We start from the raw sequence: 20,378 nt of genomic DNA, 5'->3' as shown, positions 1-20,378 counted from the left end.
TTATTAAGCATTTATCTTTTAGAGACGTGAGACCTGGAATTTGAGGAGGAAATTAGGAGGAAATTAGAAGTATAGTTGAAACATGCCAGGTCAAGGACTGATGCTGAAGCTGAAACTCCCAATACTTTGGCCACCTCATGTGAAGAGTTGACTCATTGGAAAAGACCCTGATGCTCGGAGGGATTGGGGACAGGAGGAGAAGGGGACAACAGAGGATGAGATGGCTGGATGGCATCACTGACGCAATGGACATGAGCTTGAGTGAACTCTGGGAGTTGGTGACGTACACGAGGCCTGGTGTGCTGTGATTCACTGGGTGGCAAAGAGTCGGACACGACTGAGCAACTGAACTGAACTGAGGTCACCAGGTAATGTTAGTGGTAAAGAGCCTGCCTGCCAATGCAGGAGATATAAGAGATACAGGTTCGGTCCCTGGGTCAGGAAGACCTCTGGAGAAGGGAATGGCAACCTACTCCAGTATTCTTGCCTAGAGAATCCCATGGACAGAGGAGCCTGGTGGGTTACAGTCCACAGGGTCACAACGAATCAGACACAACTGAAGTGACTTAGTACACACATAGCTGAAACAAGACTGCCTATAAGTTGTTAACTGTTGAAGTTGGATGACAGATATATAAGGGTTCACTATACTATTCTGACAACTTCTGCCTATGTTTGAAATTCTCCATTATTAAAAAGTTAAAATTGTTATGAAGGACAAAGCTATTTAGAGAAATGAATTAAAAACTAAGGTATTAACGCATGGAATGATTGCAACGTTATGCAGGTTTGAAGCAGTGACCATCTGTACGCCCATCTACTTAGAAGACTAGTAGAGGCAAGATGCACAGAAGACTGCTTTAGGAGACGCAGACCACTGGTTTTAAAAATGCGTCAGTGTTAACGATAAACAGTCTTCCTTCAAGTTATAGGATGTAACAGCAAACCACCAAATTTTCATGAAAAATAGAGATAAATAAAAAGTATGTGCATATGTTTACTGAAAGTTTACGTCTTTATGTCAGAATATTAAAATCTGGACATCATAATTCACTGATTCATTGCCAAGGTAGAAATTTAAATTTGTAGGTTAAATTCTATGTATTTCTTTGGGGAAAAAGGACTACAGCTTTTCTCAACATCTTAAAAGGATCCATGATATAGAAAAAGTTAAGAGCTACCACCCTGAGGTGTAACCAGAAGTCCAAATGATGCACAGACTAAAACTGGACTTCTCCAGCTATTACAAAATGTGCTAAGATTCTGAAGTTCTCTGTGACAAGCTACAGGGAGGGTAGAGTGGGAGTCAGAAATAAAGTCTTTTCATTTTTGGTCCTTTTCTGTTCACAACATCAAGTTTTATATTCAGTCTGCCAATGACTCATCACAGTCTGGATAAGTGTTAAAAATACCTCTCACCTGAGAGGGAAAGCTAAGAGCATGGTAACAGTGACTTAGATAAGAACAAAATAATCTTCACCATCACTGGCTGGATGAAATGTCCTTAAGCCAAAGTTTTTAGAGCTGCAGAGCTTACCAGAGGAGAGTCTGGGTGCTGCAGCTGCAGGTACCATGACACTGGGCTTCTCCGTCTGGTATGTGGCTGCTGCTAAGGTGGTGTTCTCAGCATCACTGTTAGTCTGGCCTGTGACTCCAAAGCTGGAGCTGGGGTAGCAAGCTTGGTATTGACTCTGACCAAGGATGGTATAGGTGGGATAGTCCTGTAGGTCAAAGGGAATAAGGGAGGAAAACAAGACTCAGAAAGAGAAAAACACGAATTTCAACACCAAAGACTTTCATGTCCCTCTGTCTCATAATTATTTCCTTAAAATATTAACTTGACTTCTCGTTTATGTACCTATATAGTTTTCCACCTAAGCCAGTGATTTTCAAAATGCATTCTGTGGAAACCCAAAAGTAAAGAGAAGATGCTAGGGTAAGGCTGAGAGGGAAGTATCCCATGCATTGTACACACAATGTCCATTTTCTACTATAATATTCTTTTTCTCCTACTTTATGTACAGAATTTCTGCATAAATATTTGCATAGAATTTTTGAAGGAAAGATTCTACACTTTAAGAAGTTTATATACCACTGCACTAGACGGTAGTGCTTTTAAGGACAGATGAGCATGAAAAAAAAAAAAGCACATATCCTACACAGTTTCCCAGTTTAAAAACTGAGTATGCTGCTGCTGCTGCTGCTAAGTCGCTTCAGTCGTGTCCAACTCTGTGCAACCCCAGAGATGGCAGCCCACCAGGCTCCCCCGTCCCTGGGATTCTCCAGGCAAGAACACTGGAGTGGGCTGCCATTTCCTTCTCCAATGTGTGAAAGTGAAAAGTGAAAGTGAAGTCGCTCAGTCGTGTCTGACTCCTAGCGACCCCACGGACTGCAGCCTACCAGGCTCCACCGTCCATGGGATTTGCCAGGCAAGAGTATTGGAGTGGGTTGCCATTGCCTTCTCCAAAACCTGAGTATATCTCTCTTTAAAAAAAAAAAAAAAAAATCACATTTTCTTTAAAAATAAAGTTATTTCAAAATATTTGAAGGGAACTTTTGGTAGTTACATAGGCACACACATGACAAAATTTATCAGGTCATACACTGGAACCTGTGTGGTTTACTGTATGTCAATTAAACCTTTAAAAAGCTGTAAAAAATGGATATGATGCACAGCTCAAACACACCTTAAAAAAATTCCACTGATATTGATACTGATGACAAGTAGGAAGATGCTAATTGATCAGATCGATTATTTATAAAGAGTACTGAGCATCTACCATAAGCCAAATATAATTCTGTGTGTGTGTGGGTGTGTGTGGGGGGGTGCATGGACAGGAAAAAGAAATATTAAAGAAAAGAGTAAGTCATACTAGCCGAACTCAGGGAGTTAAAAATCTAGCAGGATATAAAGCAAAAATACTTCCAACAAGTTAGCGATAAAAAACAAAAAAGCTGAGACTTCCCTGGCAGTCCAGTGGTTAAAACTCTGAGCTTCCACTGCAGGGGGCATGGTTCAATCCCTAGTCAGAGATCCATATACCGTGTGGTGTGGCCAAAAAAAAAAAAAAAGAAAAGCAAGAAAGAATTCCAGGAATGGTTGGATCAGGGCTGGGTAAGGAAAAAAAAAAACTGACAATGACTGGTCTGGTTTTAGGTGTAGGTATATTAAAAAATAGTGTGCATCCTAAGTCGCTTTAGTCGTTTCCAACTCTTTATGACCCTATGGACTGTAGCCTGACAGGCTCCTCCGGGCAAGAATACTGGAGTGGATTGCCATGCCCTCTTCCAGGGGATCTTCCCGACCCAGGAATCGAACATGTGTCTCTTATGTCTCCTGCACTGACAGGTAGTTAAGTGACAAGAATTGAGACACCGTAGGAAAAAGCGGCATTCCTTTTGGAAGATAATGAACAGCAAAAGGGTGGAAAGAAACGTTGGTTTTAGATATGGTTAACTTAGGGAAACAACAGGATATTAAAGGAAAAAAGCCAATCAATCAGCAGGAAGCCTGTAGATATCATGAGGTCAGGACTAGACTCTTCATTTTGGAAGTAGTAAATGGACACTGTGACTGTGTAAACATTCCTGGGGATGAACTAGTAAACATGTGGAAACCTAAATACAGACTGTCCATGACCGAGGCTAGGATATGAAAAGGAGAGAGACGTTACCCTGAAGAGTTCCAGGTACACAGCAGGAACTCAATAAATACTTGGGGACTAGAAGAATGAACAAATACAAAAGAAGTCAAACATAAAATGTGAACCAGAATAGTTAACTGCAGCCAGGAGAAAAGATCCATGGAGACTGTGGTTAATAATACTAATTGCTACAGATAAAACAAGTAAAAACATAACACAACCAAAAAACTTCTAAAACACTGAAGATGTTACCAGTGATCTAAACATAAAGTTAGCACAACAGTGATCAAGACCAGACCACAAGGAATTCACAATGAAATGAGTGGCTAAACAGGGAGCAGATACAATCATATCATTCAGTCTTAGCAGAGGAATGAGAGAGACTAGATAGTAGCCTGAGAAACCATCTTAGGTCCTAGCTCTGGGAGCATCCAGGAAAAGGTCTCTCCATGGCCCATACTGGTTGTTTCTTAGAAATGGCAAACTGATAATGAAAAGAAGGGAAGAGCTAGTTAGATGAACCGTATCAAGTAGGATGAACAAAAGGAGCACCATACCTGGTTTGAGATGCTGGAAACGGCTGCTGTTGGAATATTGGCAATAGCAGATGAAGTGGGTATCAGGCTGGCATTTGTGCTTGAAGCTATAAGATTGAAAGTGTTAAAAGATATTATGCGAAAGGCTCGAAGAAATTGAAAATATATTCTGTCCTAAGTAAACAGATTGACAAGGAGATAAGAAACATTGGCAAAGGAAATAAATACTAGATACCAGTTTTGCTCTTTTGCATGCCATACGTTAACTGAGATTTAATTAGAAATAAAGCAGTTCACACATTTTTCCTGTTTCAGCTTGAGTCTTCAACTATTCCTACTAAAGTCACTATTCCTACTAAAGTCCTAGAAGGACACAACACAATGCCCTGGTTCATGCTAATGATACTAAGGAAATAAGAAGCTAAACCAAATCATTCCAGTCCATCTTCTCTGGCAGCTGCAAAATAACTCACCTGCAGTGTGACCTACTGACACCAGTAAAAACAACAAAAGCTCTGGCAAATCCACATGTAATTCCTATACTGTGATATTTACTGTCACTTGCCCCAAATGATGCCTTTTCTGATGCAACACAATTACTTTGAGCAACTGAGGTAGCTCTCCAAATTCTAAAGTGTTTGGGCTTGCTCCAACAAACACCAGCTTCTGGCATTTAATGATTTCACCAATGAGCCCAGAAAAACTCGGAAAGTATTCAACACTATTCTGGTCAGGTAAAAAAATTTAAGCTACTTAGGCTGCCTGTGTCAGGACAAGGAATTTGGGTTAAGTTTTTCACACCCTTCTATCACAAATTCCACCTGCGTTTTAATCAAATCCTCAGGGACTAGCATTTGCCACACTGATTATTTTTTTTCCAGGCAGACAATATAAGTGAAATTGTGAGGCACTCACTGCTCTTGGACTTTTCCTTCACTCATCATAAACATACTTACACTTGGTTCCTACTGCAGTCACACACACAATACACATTCACCATCAGACTGTCTGACTACCTACCCCACTGGTGACAAAGTCCTCAGAGGGAAAGGTATTAGGAAAATCTCCATTAACAGTAGTGCAGGCGAACAAATGTGGCAGAAACTTGAGTACTGGTCAAAATCAGAGGGAATTTTTATCCCTTTCCCCAAGGCTACTCTGTTTAAAGTCTAGAAGAGACTGAAGCAAGTTAGACATAAGGAACAGCTACTGATGCAACAGTAGCTTCAGAAGACTTGGGACAAAGAGGAGTTCATTTGTTTACAGTCACGAAGTTCAAGGTAAATAGCCAAACGATAATTGGGATCTCCCAATTCTTCATTCAGTGCCCTTTCTTTCCTGAGTTAGGGATCAGATTTCCTCACTACTCAGGGACATTTCCTTTTCTATGGTACTCCCTCCCTCAGGTAAATGAAAGGATTATTTACTTTCTTAAACCCAACAACTAAATGAAACAGATTTTATAGTCTTATAGATAATATTTTCTTCCCATCAATATTTTTCTTCCTAAGGGGAAGTCCTAAGAAATTACTGTATATAAGCTAGATGATTCTGTAAGTAGCTTTTAAATTATTCTTGAAGGAAAAGAATTTTGGGTACATTCCAGATTCTATTACTAGTACATTATGCTAGGCAGGCCTGTTGGCTGAACATAGGTGATTTAATGTAGGGAAGAAAATGAAGAATTTACTTAATCTCTCAAGGTTATCTCTTCCAGCAAAGTTTGTTTCTAGATCACTTTTTCTTTAGCTCTAGTCCTAGCATATACTCCTCTGTTCCTCCTGCTGCTGCTAAGTCACTTCAGTCATGTCTGATTCTGTGCGACCCCATAGACAGTAACCCACCAGGCTCCCCCGTCCCTGGGATTCTCCCGGCAAGAAGACTGGAGTGGGTTGCCATTTCCTTCTCCAATGCATGAAAGTGGAAAGTGAAAGTGAAGTCACTCAGTCGTGTCCGACTCTTCATGACTCCATGGACTGCAGCCTACCAGGCTCCTCCGCCCATGGGATTTTCCAGGCGAGAGTACTGGAGTGGGGTGCCATTGCCTTCTATATCTGTTCCTCCTATTTACCTTTAATTCTGTTCTACCTTCTTAATAATTTATAAATGGTTAGAGGTTCAACTTATTCATATCTGATCCCTACACACGCACAGGGAAAAAGGTATTCTGACAAGGTAGTTTTATAAATTTAACAATTTTCAGATCGCTCACTGGAGGTAAAAAGGTAGACCTAAAAAACAACTGGCCACACACTCTAATTATCCGTGACAGGAAGTTCAATGTCTTGATTAGCTAATTGCTGATATCAAGTTTTCAACAAGTACAGTACTAAACATCACAAACTCCTCTCAGCAATAGTGGCTTCCATTACAGAAAATGTTGGTCTGCTAACCTAGAAAGTTTACAGGACTTATTAACAGTTCTTTCCTCATCTCAATCAAATCATTCCTAAACTGTCATTCATTTACTCATGTGTTCATCAAACCAGGGTGTACTATGTGCCCAGAAACTGTTTCAGTCACTGGGAATAGAGGAGTGAAGACAATGCCTGCCCTCATGTTATTTAAATTCTAGTGATATAAGTCAGATAACTATTAAGCAATATTTATTTAGTTCTTGTAACCAGCAGTGAACTCAAGCTAAACTCACCTTAAAATATACACAATCACTACATGCCCTACCTCCTGCACTATGACAAAAAGTCAGGCACCTCAAAAAAAAAAAAAAAAAAAAAAAAAAAGCACTGATCATCCCACAGAAATATATACGTACCTCTCAACAACAACAAATTCAACTGCTGACTTAAAAAATAAATTTCAAGGATCATTTAAAACTCAAGTGGTAACTCCTATTGATATATATATCTAAAGACTATTAGCTCCCCAATGCCAATGGGATGGCCAACTGTTTTTGGATAGTTTCCACTCTTGTTTTGACAATGAAACTATGAAATCATAGGACGATAAGCTTCTGAGAACCATGCCCCACTCAAGGTCCACCTGCAACAGTCAGGATACACAGACAGCTTTAATGAGAAGGCTGTGGTTACAGAACTGTGAAAGGCACAGTTATGTGACATTATCCCACAGCTGGAGGGTAACCCAAGGGTTAATGGCACATAGAAGCTGGTGCAAGATTTAGTTCCTGCCCACCTCACTAATTTTATATATGTCTCTCCACCACCCTTGCTCACCCCAGCTTTCGAGTTAGTGAAAACAAGACCCTCTTTCTCACTTGAGGACCTCTGCAATGTCGCTCTCACTGCCTGGATTGTTCTCCCTGGCCTGTCCCTCTTGCCCTCCAGCTTGATGGTTCCCACTCAGCATGTCTACATCCACAGAGACTCTGACTCCTCTATTAGAACGAACTCCTTTCTTGTCTTCCCAATCACAACAGCCAGTTCTTTTCCCCTTTCAAAGCACTTTTCAAAATTTATTTCTCCCTTTACTTCTTTGTTCTCTGCCTCCCCTCCTAGTTCGTAAGCTCCATGAAGGCAGATTCTTGCTATTTTATTCATTACCTCCAACATCTAGCAAAATGCCTGGTCTGTAATAAGTGATGCTCAATAAATACTCATGGGATTTATGAATAATAGTATGTCAAGGTTATCAAAAACAAGTGAAGTGTGAAAAACTGCAGTCAAGAGAAGCCTAGAAAAACATGATAATCAAATGAAATGTGGTGTCCTGGATGAGATCCTGGAATAGAAAAAGGACATCAGGTAAAAACTAATGCAATCTAAATAAACCTATGATTTAATTAATAATAATGAACCAATATTAGTTCATTAATCATAACAAATGTTCCATTCTAATGTGAGATATTAATAAGGAAAACTGCGTGTAGGAAAGGGGATATATAACTATCATCTGTCATCAATAAAAAATAGGGTCTATTAAAATACAAAACAAATCTAGTCAACAGAAGACTATTATGTGTCACCAACACTAGTCGAGCCCAAAGACATTCACTGAACATCAAGGCTGGGTTAAAATTAATTTTGAAAATTCTAAAACTAAATTTACTATTTGAATTTTAATTATTTTAACCATTTCAACTCAAGATAATAACCAGAGACTTGGCCACATAGTCACAGACACTTTAGAAAAAGGTTGGTATAAAGAATCCAAATCTATTTAATCAAAGGGTTTTCATGAGCATTGAAGGAGAAACTAAACAAAAGGTTTTGATCAGAATTGATCAAGCCAGAAGTGGAATTTGCTATAATTTCTCTAATTTCTCCAGGGAAGATGGGCTATAGTCAACTGTTGAAAGCTTTTGGAGGGGATGAGGGGACACTGCCATTTTGATTACTTAAAAAAAAAAAAGATCAGTACAATGCTCCTTCCTTTTATTCCATGCTGTGACTGGGTAGTTACACGGGAGTGGGTGGGAAATGGGGGGAGACGAAGCCCTGGAGAGCTAAATAACATTCATTAGCCGAGCTAACGGAAATGAAAAGTAGGGGTGAGAAGAGTGATCCTGATAGTGGAGAATTCAGGTACTCAAATGTGCCAAAACATCCATATTTCATTTCAGCCAATTGTTACTACCTTCTTTCTACCAACTTTTTCTTTTTCGCTGGAATAAATAGCAAAAATTGACAACTTGATGGTTAATTTCTGCCTTAATTTCTACCCTGTGCCAAAGCTCTAATGAAGAATGTAAAGGGCCAATAGATTAACCAGAAAAGGGAAGGGAAATGAATTTAAATACTTGCTAGTATAGGTTCTCAGTTTGGGGAGCTGATATTGATACCAAGACTTCAATACTGAAAATCATACACATTACACTCATGTGCTGGGGCCAGACTGCCCAGCTTATATCCTTGACTTATCCACTGTGTCTTATGTGCCAAATCCGTAAAATGAGATTAATGACAGTACTTCCCTCATAGGTGTGTTATGATTACACGAGTAACACTTATCTGCTGCTAAAACAATGCTAAACATACAATACAAACTTAATAAACACCAACAATAATCATTAGCACAATGGAGGAAACCGGGTTAACTGATCTAAAGGGAGAAAATGTCATAAAAGGTAAAGAAATGAGGATAGTGGCAAAGTAAGCCACAGAATGGCTTTGTGACTTTTTTTTTTTTAAAGCAATGGGTCTTAAAAGACCCCCACAAGGTGGTGGTTCTTGTTTTACAAGGAGGGAGAAGTTAAGCTCAGCTACCAGGTTCCACAAATTCAAGATACAACTACACAGGAGTGGTGGTTCTACACCTTGGAAGAGGATTATTAATGTAACAGAAGAGAACTTGCTTTTCTTTCATGACCAAGGTGTAGTTATCAGACATATAAATGTTTAGGAGGGACTTGCCTACTAGACTTGCCTGTAGTTGGACCCCAAAGCCTACCAACCTAGAGAAACACTTTATAAAAATGAAGAGGGTTAGAAGAGAAGATAAAGTCACGCTCTTAAGTTTTTCCCTTCTGGCTTGTTCCTATTTTAGAAAGAAAGAAGGGGGAAACGGGGGGAAAAAAAAGAAAGGAAAATAAGAAAAGAGGAGACACGGTAAAATAATTAAGAAAAGAGGAGACTTGCTAAGCAATAAGAGATAGAGGTAGCTCAGAGTAAGGTCTTAGGAACGTAACCAGTTCTGTTTCCAACAGACCAAGAAAAAGTAGTTCTTAATCATTTTATTGAAAACAGTTAACACTGAAAATCAAAACATTTTAACATAATCTAAATAAAAACATTTTTTATCCTCAAAGTGTGTATCTTAAGAATACCTCAGACCAGCTGTCGCTGTCCTAACTTCATCTCTCTAGCACCACCATTTTATAAAGAATAATATTTAAAAGCTGGGAGAAAGGAGGCAGATGAGAAGCCAAGTTGATGGACGTTAATTCCCTATTTGGAGCAATGACAAATTCCCTGCATTGGACTTGAAAGGATAGGGAATTAACTCCATAGTGCCTTTCGAGTTTCTTTGTCTTCATTCCTAATAGTCCTGTCTTAATGCTAACCTTTCAGAAGAAAAATTCGGGAAGGCAGAGAGGTTTAGAGTTCAAGCTTTAATGCTATGCATTTCATCACAAAATAGAAACAAGACTGAATTTTTTGGCAAGAAAAATGCTTACCAAGAAGTACAAAATGGGGGAGGAGGTATGACAAAAACCACAGCAGAAAAGCAGCACACATCTTACAGAGCACTCATCTCACGTTCCATTCTATTTGCACTGCACAGAAAAGAAGTCAGCAGAGCTCTAACCTACAGTCTTCTGCTCATTTACAGGACAAGATGTCACGGAAGACAGACTAGAACAAAATCAGACAGGTTTTCTGGACACCAACATGCAAAAGAGGAATCTTCAATTCTATTAAGCAGTTCACAAAGGCTTAAACTACTTATGAACCTCACTCCTAAGTTCTGGTTTGTCTAACACAAAAAGCATGCACAAATGCAAATATCCTGTATTACCCAGTATGTTTGGAGATACAGGTAGATTAAAAACAAAAAACAGTAATAATTTTAAAAAAATGAAACACACACAACCATGCCTGTTTACCTTGAATGGGATAAGAATAATGTGCTGGGCTTGGCTGGCTTGTGGTTAACCCTGTAGTGCAGGTAAGAACACTGTGTTGACTTGGAGATGGAGTCTGAATTAAACCACTTTCAGGTTTCATACCTGGCCACAATGCACCTGAATCAGATAAATTGGACCAGTTACAAACAACACACTGGGACTGAGGAGCATATCAGCCAGCAGGTTTAAAATCTAAATCTTAAAACAATAATAAATTTGCTTGTAAGAGAAAATTACTCAATCTCCCACTTGTAGTATACCACAAGCAAATACAATTTCAAAGAATTGGGAGTGGGGCCATAGAAATTAAAATCCTGTCAAAAACCCCAATAGTAATATACATATATAAGTTCACCTCGATGGTTGGGGGAAATTGATCAGGAGTCAGAAAAAGAGCTACTGACACCCAAGCATTGTTGTAAAGAGTGTCTGACATTCAAATCATTTGTGTGCATTGTCAAGGTGGGAGATATTCCACATACGTTTAAAATTCACTTACCCATTAAATAAGAACCAGATTTTTCTAAAATGTTTATATACTTCTCTGCCTCCTTAAGCTGGTTATTTTGTTACCTTTGTTTCTTCTGATTAGGAAAGATATACCTGCTTACTTTCATAAATTGAAAACATTAACAGAAATATGTAATTCCTAATTTTTTAGAAAAAATAAAGTCACATATAACCCCATCATCCAAAGTTAACCACTATTCAGTTTGCATAAGAGCCACTAAGATTTCTTCTGTTTACAATCTTGTTTTTCCTTTTTAATAAAAATGGGATGTTACCTGCTGTTCATAATTTGCTCTTCCACGTAATATCTGAGAGACACATCTCCCTGTCAGAACATAAAAATCCACCTCACACTGACAGATATCACAGCTATTCACTTTTTTTTTTTTTTTATCACAATGCTCCTAGGTGGTAATCTTTTAAAAATATATACATACCCTTTCCTATCTTCTTAGCAGGGGGAACATACCTTTTTCCAGAATTATTGTTTCCAAGAGCTCTTCTGTGCTGTGCTGTGCTATGTACATTACAGAAACATCCCCAGAGACTACTGCAATATGTCAAAACATCTGCTTAGTACTAAGGAGAACTCAATTACAGTTCTATGATTTGAAGGTTCTTATATCGCTTTGCCTTTCCTCTGTGATCTGTCACTTCTTGACAATCTTCTGTTTCTGGCTGTATCTCCTTTTTCATCTGCACTAAACTAGGAAACCATAAGAAAAGCATGCTTCTACATGAGAGTCTCAGGATATCCTTTATGCATGAATTGTTTCTGTCATAATTTTGGCTATGCAAAAGTCTATGAAAAACCTCACTGTGCTCTGAATAGTTATGGCTACTGGATCAATATAGTTGAAGCTGATAATAATAAGATTCATCAATGAAACACATTCCAGGTAGGAAATCAGTATGAAGGTCAGCCACAGCTTCAAATTCAGTATTACCTTATTTCACATACTCTTAATCTGGTAAGAAATTTATAAATATATAATGCTTTGATAGTAAAGACCTCTGCTTCACCAGGGCATTCAGATATCTTAGTGTAACTCAGATCTATAAAATCTGTTGATAAATAAATGTAAGAACAGTAAAAGGAGATGTGAAAATCTTAAAAGGTTGACAATGGAACATGGTAACTGCCTTGTCTCAAACTATTATTTTTTTAATTGAAGTACAGTTAAAATGTTGTGTTAGTTTCTGCTGTATGACAAAGTGATTCATATATACATGTATATATACATATACACACACAGATGCTTTTCCATTATAGGTTATTATAAAATATTAAGTACAGTTTCCTGTGCTATACAGTATAGGTTCTTGTTGTTTACCTATTTTATATATTGTAGTGTGTATATGTTAATCCCAAACTCCTAATTTATCAAACCCTTAAAGCATTAAAAAGTCATAGTCTTTTCTCACCTATTAAACATATCAAGTAACTTATTTGAAGAGGTTAAGAAACACCAACATCTTAGCATGAATTAGAAGGGCTGTCCCCCTCCTTACTTAGTTTATGATGATTTTAAGTCTTGTCCAGGTAAGCCACAGCTAAAGTCCTTGTTATGGTTGACATTTAACAATAAAAAATATTTCAGAATGTAGTTTTTTAAACATTCATGATGTGAAATTTGAATATCAGTGCTAAGACTCTTGGTGATTGACTATCACAGTTTTTAGAAACAACTTGCCATTCCAGTGTCACAATAACGTTCAAATTTATTGTAATCAATTTTTTTTTTTTTCTAAATAGGTTCTGAACCTGGGGTGCTGGATTTCTGAATATGTTTATTATTACACTGTACTAAAATAAGAATAATATTAACTGAGAGGGTTTTGCTAGTCTCATTATTTAGTATGTATTCTTAAAAAGTTTCAAAATGTATAATTTCTATAAATTGGTCTTTCTTATAAAGTCAAAAATTAGAGCAAAATGTCCAAGACAAGTTAGAGGAAATAGCTAGTTTTGAATGTTCTGGGCCAGAAAAATGAAGTATAAACATGAAGAATATTTAATACTGTTTTATAAAGAATAAAGGAATAAAAGACAACATGGACACTGCTTCCGGCATCACTGCTGCTGCTAAGTCGCTTCAGTCGTGTCCGACTCTGTGCGACCCCATAGACGGCCTCCTACCAGGCTCCTCTGTCCCTGGGATTCTCCAGCCCACTGGAGTGGGTTGCCATTTCCTTCTCCAATGCATGAAAGTGAAAAGTCAAAGTGAAGTTGCTCAGTCGTGTCCGACTTTTAGCGACCCCATGGACTGCAGCCCACCACGCTCCTCTGTCCGTGAGATATTCCAGGCAAGAGTACTGGAATGGGGTGCCATTGCCTTCTCCATCCGGCATCACTGTAGCCCTACTCTTTAAGCCCTTCCTTTAAAAGTGCTCTTCTTAGAATTTCAGGTAACAAGTAGCATGACCAGTCTGACTGCAGATCACTACTGCCAACAATCAAAGAAATAAAATCCTGGCTTCCTGACTCCTATTCCACTGTTGCCCATAAGTTCAGACTTTCTCAAGTCATTTAAGCATTTAAGAGCCTGATGTAGAGCAATAGCTGATCAAAAAAAGGTAAAGGAATTTTTGTCTCTGAGTGCTATGCTCCTGCTGCCCCACAGTGGGGTCTCATCACTAACTCTACCCATGTTTCTCAGCCCAAATACTTCCCTATGGGTTAGTTACTAACCAAACTAATCTGAGCACCTCACTCTGCAGTAACGTATATCAGAGCAGTGGACCTTTAGAGAAGACTGTGCAAGCTCAGTTGCTAAGTTATGTTCGACTCTTTGCAACCTGATGGACTATAGACCACCAGGCTCCTCTGTCCATTGGATTTCCCAGTCAAGAATACTGGAATGGGCTGTGGTTTCCTTCTCCAAGTTAGAGAAGATTAGTTTGGTTAAAAACTGAAGTACATGTACATGCTAGGAAAAAAATATATGAAAAAATATCTGGTTGATTTAATAGCTCACTAGGATGAGCTATTATAAATACTAAGTAATCTGAGTACTTTGTTAATAATAAAATAAGTAGATGTATATCACAGAAAATTGGGAAACTACAGAAAGTGAAAAGAAAAATACTGCATAGTATCATCATATAGAAAAAAATACAGGCAGTTCTCACTTTTTGCACGGGTCTGTGTTAACTGAAACCGGTGCACAGTGGAACTGTGCATGCTTCTTCAGTAACTAAGATCAGACCTGTACTGCCCGTTCTGTTAACATTCAGTTTTTCTTCCAAGTTATTCTTTATGTAGTATTTTAACAAACTACTTAGTATATTGTATTTTCAGTTTTATATACTGCTTTTTTTAATTAATAATGAGCTATATTTTCAAGACACTAAGTGTCAGGAAGCATTTAACAGGAGGCTTCCTGTGTGCTGTTTGGATCTGTCATGAATCCTCTGTCCCTTATTAATTTCTGAATATTCAGGAATTAGGAATGCATGCAGTTTTTAATTTCATGGCTGCAATCACCATCTGCCGTGATTTTGGAGCCCCAAAAAATAAAGTTTTTCTATACATATGGAAAAAATGTAGCTTTTCCATACACGGTGATAAGTAACTATTTACGACCCTCTTCCTTTTTATGAATCATAGGGTAAAAGTGATTATTTACAACCCTCTCTCTTTCATATGGATGACCTCATGTTTCCTTGATAACTTGTAAGTTTTGATTTTATCTCTGCTGAAAATAGCTACCTTGTAAGACAGTATAAATACTCACACAATATTGAATAAAACACCCTTGCTCCATCAGAGCTTGGGTCCCTGTGTCTTCTCTCTCTCTCTCTCTCTCCCACTCTCTCTCTCTCTCAGGCTATATCTGGAGCGCAGAAGCCTGCTGTGTTCACTTTCCTGCCCGGGCTTCTAAGACCCTCTCGAGAAGGCGCTCTGTGCCTCCCCCCATCGAGAGGGCGCCAGGTGCCTTCGTGAACAGCGCAAGCCCCGTGTCAGGAGCTTTATTGGTTTTCTGCATAAACCAAGGAATATCAGCCTCTTTCTCTCTCCTTTACTTTCTTAAAGTAAACCGATGGACTCCGGACCACCAGGTTCCGGTCCATTAAAGGACCTCAACAACTAAGTATTCTTTAAGAATATGGTTTATAATGGCTACACAGTTTTCCATTCTATGAATCCACTGCAATTTAACACACATCTTTCCATTCAATAAGTCGGTTGTTTCCAATCTTTTGCTATTGTAAATAATGCTGTGATGAGTATCTTGGCAGTAATTTTTTGTGGTTATCTGTAATTAATTTCCTAGGATAAATCCCTAGAAGGGATTACTGAGGGAAATGACATGAACATCCTTCAGACTCTTAATACTACTGTCAAGTCTCCATCTCATATTAAACCTCTTTTAAAAGAAGGCAGAACAATGGAGGTTAAGCCAATCTTTTGTGAGCTCCTAAAAACAAATAAGTACCCTTTCCCTCACACATATTCAATCAGATCACTGGAAGTTAAACCTCAAATCCTTATTCTGCCATCTCATCATTTCTATATAGCTGTGAAAAGATGACCACTATTCCTTTACTTTTAAATATCTATCATAATATGGGCTTCCTAGATTTCCTTGTCTTTTCTCACTTCTTTAAAAGGAGGAAACTTTAATTTCATCTCAACTCTAATATTAATTTTTTCATACAGACCTAAATTTATGAGCACTTCTGGATTTAAACAGATTGGGGTGCAATTCTAATCCAAGGCATTTACAGGTTAGTCACTTAATCCTTCTAAATGTGTTTCCTCATCTATAACCAGGGATAATGCTACCACTTACTTTTTATGACTGTTGGTTTGGATTAAATAAGAAAATAATGTAAAGTGTGAAGTACTTATTCTCAGCATATTGCTTGGCGCAGTAAGCACTCGTTATTATTTCAACGGCAATGCCAAAGAAAGCTCAAACCACCACACAATTGCACTCATCTCACACACTAGCAAAGTAATGTTCAAAATTCTCCAAGCCAAGCTTCTACAGTATGTGAATTTCCAGATGTTCAAGCTGGTTTTAGAAAAGGCAGAGGAACCAGAGATCAAATTGCCAACATCTACTCGATCACTGAAAAAGCAAGAGAGCCAGAAAAACATCTACTTCTGCTTTACTGACTATGCCAAAGCCTTTGACTGTGTGGATCACAACAAACTGTGGAGAATTCTCCAAGAGACGGGAATACCAGACCACCTGACCTGCCTCCTGAGAAATCTGTATGCAGGTCAAGAAGCAACAGTTAGAACTGGACATGGAACAACAGACTGGTTCCAAATAGGGAAAGGAGTACATCAAGGCTGTATATTGTCACCCTGCTTATTTAATAACTTACTAAGATCATGGCATCTGGTCCCACCACTTCACGGGAAATAGATGGGGAAACAGTGGAAACAGTGTCAGACTTTATTTTTTTGGGCTCCAAAATCACGGCAGATGGTGATTGCAGCCATGAAATTAAAAGACGCTTGCTCCTTGGAAGGAAAGTTATGACCAACCTAGATAGCATATTCAAAAGCAGAGACATTACTTTGCCAACAAGGTCCGTCTAATCAAAGCTATGGTTCTTCCAGTAGTCATGTATGAGAGATGGACCATAAAGAAAGCTGAGTGCCAAAGAACTGATGCTTTTGAACTGTGTGTGGTGTTGGAGAAGACTCTTGAGAGTCCCTTGGACTGCAAGGAGATCCAACCAGTCCATCCTAAAGGAAATTAGTCCTGAATATTCATTGGAAGGACTGATGCTGAAGCTGAAACTCCAATACTTTGGCCATGTGATGAGAAGAACTGACTCACTGGAAAAGACCCTGATGCTGGGAGAAGGGGACGACAAAGGATGAGATGGTTGGATACCATCACTGACTCAATGGACATGAGTTTCAGTAAACTCTGGGAGTTGGTGATGGACAGGAAGGCCTGGTGTGCTGTGGTCCATGGGGTCACAAAGGGTTGGACACAACTGAGCGACTGAACTGATTATTATTATTATTGCATAAATATATTAATATAAAGTCATATTATTACAATAAGATTTTCTAAAGCTCTGTTTACATCTGAAATAAAAAACAGACTAGCTAATTGAGTGTTAGTGCTAAAGGTAAGAGAATAAAATTACTGAAACCTTCACAAGAATAAGGTCTTCCCTGATAGCTCAGTTGGTAAAGAATCCACCTGCAATGCAGTAGACCCTGGTTTGATTCCTGGGTCAGGAAGATCCACTGGAGAAAGGATAGGCTACCCACTCCCCAGTATTCTTGGGCTTCCCTTGTGGCTCAGATGGCAAAGAATCCGCCTGCAATGCAGGAGACCTGGGTTCGAGCCCCGGGTTGGGAAAATCCCCTGGAGAAGGAAAAGATTACCCACTCCAGTGTTCTGGCCTGGAGAATTCCATCTACTGTACAGTCCATGGGGTTGCAAAGAGTCAGACATAACTGAGCAACTTGCACTTCACTTTTTCACAAGAAAAGGAATGGAGTTTTTTTGTTTTTTTTTTAACTGAAGGGTAGCTGATTTACTATATATGCTAGTTTCAAGTGTATAGCATAGTGATTCAGTTTTTTTGCTTCCCTGGTAGCTCAGTCAGTAAAGAATCTGCCTGCAATGCAGGAGACCTGGGTTCAACCCCTGGGCTGGAAAGATCCCCTGGAGAAGAAATGGTAACCCACTCTAGTATTCTTGCCTGGGAAATCCCACGCACGGAGGAGCCCGGCAGGCTACAGACCATAGGGTAGTAAGACTTGGACACAACTTAGCAATTCCACCACCACCACAAGTTATTCTAAGATATTGGATATAATGCCCTCTGCTATACAGGAAGAAATGGAGTGCTTTATATCTGAGTGATATAAAACAAAAAAAGCCAGGTGGTAAAACATAAGAAAATATCTTTTAAAAATACAGTCACTTAAAGTTATCACACACATACACATAAAAAGTATTACAAGTATTTCTTTGAAATTTCCTTTATGAAATTTGAGGATATGCCATACCTATCATTCAAAGGCAAATTAAGCTAATGAACAGGTCTCTCTGAACTACTGTTAAGAATTTAAGAAACAAGTTTCCTTCATCCCAATTATTAAACAGAAACAGATTAATAAAAGCCTATTATAACCAATATTTCTTTATAAAATACTGTCTCCTTCAAGTTTTTAACAGGGATCTACTTTACAAATTTTCTTTCCTTAATATGAAGGAAACGCAGTGATTACAGAAGATACCATAATATCTAGGACCTACATGCACATGGCACTGTGCTATGTATTCCATAATCGGAGTTTAGAGACATAACCAGAATTTTACCCAACACTGAACAGCAGGAATAAACAGTTGTTCAACAATGTCATAAAGGGCTTTTGGCTTTCCAATAAAGAATTTAAATCAAAACAGAGAGTGAAAAAAAAAAAACATGAAATGCTTTATACTCGCTAGCCTATTGATATTAGCCAGCTGCTGGTAAATTAGCTTTAATATATACAAAAAGAAATAAACACAAACATATTCACAGAGAGTTCTGCATCTGAAAGGACTGCCCAGTCTTGGCTGGTTAAATATATCAGCAACATAAGGTTTTAGTATCCTTGCTGACACTGACAGGCACTGAGGCGTGGGTGTACAAACAGGAAAATGAGCATTTCTGTTTCTTTTCTTTCATGAAGTTATCAGCTACCACTACCATTAAACATATCTCCCATTTTTGTTTCTAGTAGTTATCAAGAGCCAAGGAATGCTAACAAGTCTCAAAGTGAGAAAGTTGTAACTACCATAAAAGAGTAGCCAAATAGGCCAGGAAAAGTAGGAATGTCAAAACCAAAAGCAAGCAACACCCAGAATCTGTGGCAATCTGTTAGAAAGATTTTCTAATTCCCAGCTAGTTGCAATAAAGGCTACCAAGTTATACTTTTATTAACATACTGAATATTTTTTAAAAAATACAGTATTCTTTCAATTTCCTGACATCAGTTCTAGCAAAGCAGCACTAAACCACACTGAACATATCAGTACACACACTGAAAAATCAGCAGATATTAAGTGCTCAAAGAACCTCAAACTGACTTCTAGGAAATCATTCTAATTTATAGTTCAGTCCAAGATACCTAAAACCAAAGAACAGAACTCTCTATGCACAAGATAAGGCTGTACAAAATCAGGGATTTCCCCCTCTAAGATGACTTTTCGGTTCAGCAGAGCAACAACTGATCACTTTGTGGTATGGGATAAGAAGGAAGGGGAGAAACTGACAGAGAGAGAGAGAACTATGAGGTACATTCTACCTGGATATGTAGATTACTTAGTTTTAGTAAGAAATTAGCCACCTCAAAATATATTTGTCATGGTACCATGTTTTCCACGAAGTAAGTCAAATCAATAGCAATGCCTCAAACAGTTTCCAAAAACATGAAGATTCCAACTTTTCCAGTCAAGACTTAGCACCTTGGAAATATCTAAATTATGGCAGATAAATAAGTGAGTACTGAAAAGTTATGATTTTATATTACATGCATCAAATACACTGTGGAAAAGCACACCCAACTTCTATCACACCTGTAACAAGCAGATGCTGTCAAGAACAACTTGCTTTCTCTCAGCTTCCTGATTAGCCATGCTTGCTTTTGGGGGAAAGATGGAAATTTCTGTGGGATAAAGTCAATATTCTTAGAAACTGCTTACAACAGGATGCCTTACCAAAAGGAGGTAGTCCGTACGTCTGGGTTGCCTGAGGGTAGACAGCATAGGGTTGAGACTGCTGCAAAGTCTGGTACTGAGTCTGCCCAGGGTAAGCAGTTTCCGAAACAGGAACTGAGAGGATATGTGCGTAAGGTCTAGAAAAGTTCAAGAAAACAAAAAATTTCACATAAGAAAAACAAAAAACAGCTAATATCACTAACAGCAAAGAATCAATAATGAGTAGACTAACCTGTCACATAAAATGCCTCTTACTATAGTCAGAAAGCAGAATTATTTTTTCCTTTTCAGGTCTACTTATCATCTACCTAACAAACAATTTTATAGAAAAATCAACAGTTTCAAACATCCTCCAAAGGTCCAATCACACCACACACACTTCTGGTGTGCTACGTGCAAGGCCCTGTGTGAGACACAGGTACTGACTAAGCTCATTTATGCCCTTAGGTCTAAA

The 20,378-nt window shown here is 38.5% G+C and overlaps 1 protein-coding gene across 4 annotated transcripts in view; it reads right to left on the bottom strand.

Moving 5' to 3' along the window:
- Positions 1 to 20,378, bottom strand: part of EYA3 (EYA transcriptional coactivator and phosphatase 3) — a 95,557-nt gene that overhangs the window by 30,550 nt on the left and 44,629 nt on the right. For 3 of the 4 annotated variants that reach the window (XM_070775434.1, XM_070775443.1, XM_070775417.1), the window contains 4 exons: positions 19,925 to 20,061; positions 10,704 to 10,841; positions 4,202 to 4,287; positions 1,538 to 1,721 (listed from right to left, as the gene is read on the bottom strand). In XM_070775434.1, coding sequence (XP_070631535.1) covers positions 1,538 to 1,721; positions 4,202 to 4,287; positions 10,704 to 10,841; positions 19,925 to 20,061 — 545 coding nt within the window. The remainder of the gene's footprint in view (positions 1 to 1,537; positions 1,722 to 4,201; positions 4,288 to 10,703; positions 10,842 to 19,924; positions 20,062 to 20,378) is intronic. The other variant, XM_070775424.1, reaches the window with a different exon arrangement.

The sequence above is a fragment of the Bos indicus genome, chromosome 2 (assembly GCF_029378745.1).
Source record: "Bos indicus isolate NIAB-ARS_2022 breed Sahiwal x Tharparkar chromosome 2, NIAB-ARS_B.indTharparkar_mat_pri_1.0, whole genome shotgun sequence".
Taxonomy (NCBI): domain Eukaryota; kingdom Metazoa; phylum Chordata; class Mammalia; order Artiodactyla; family Bovidae; genus Bos; species Bos indicus.
Note: the sequence above shows the minus strand (reverse complement) of the source record. Positions and strands in the feature narration are given on the sequence as shown.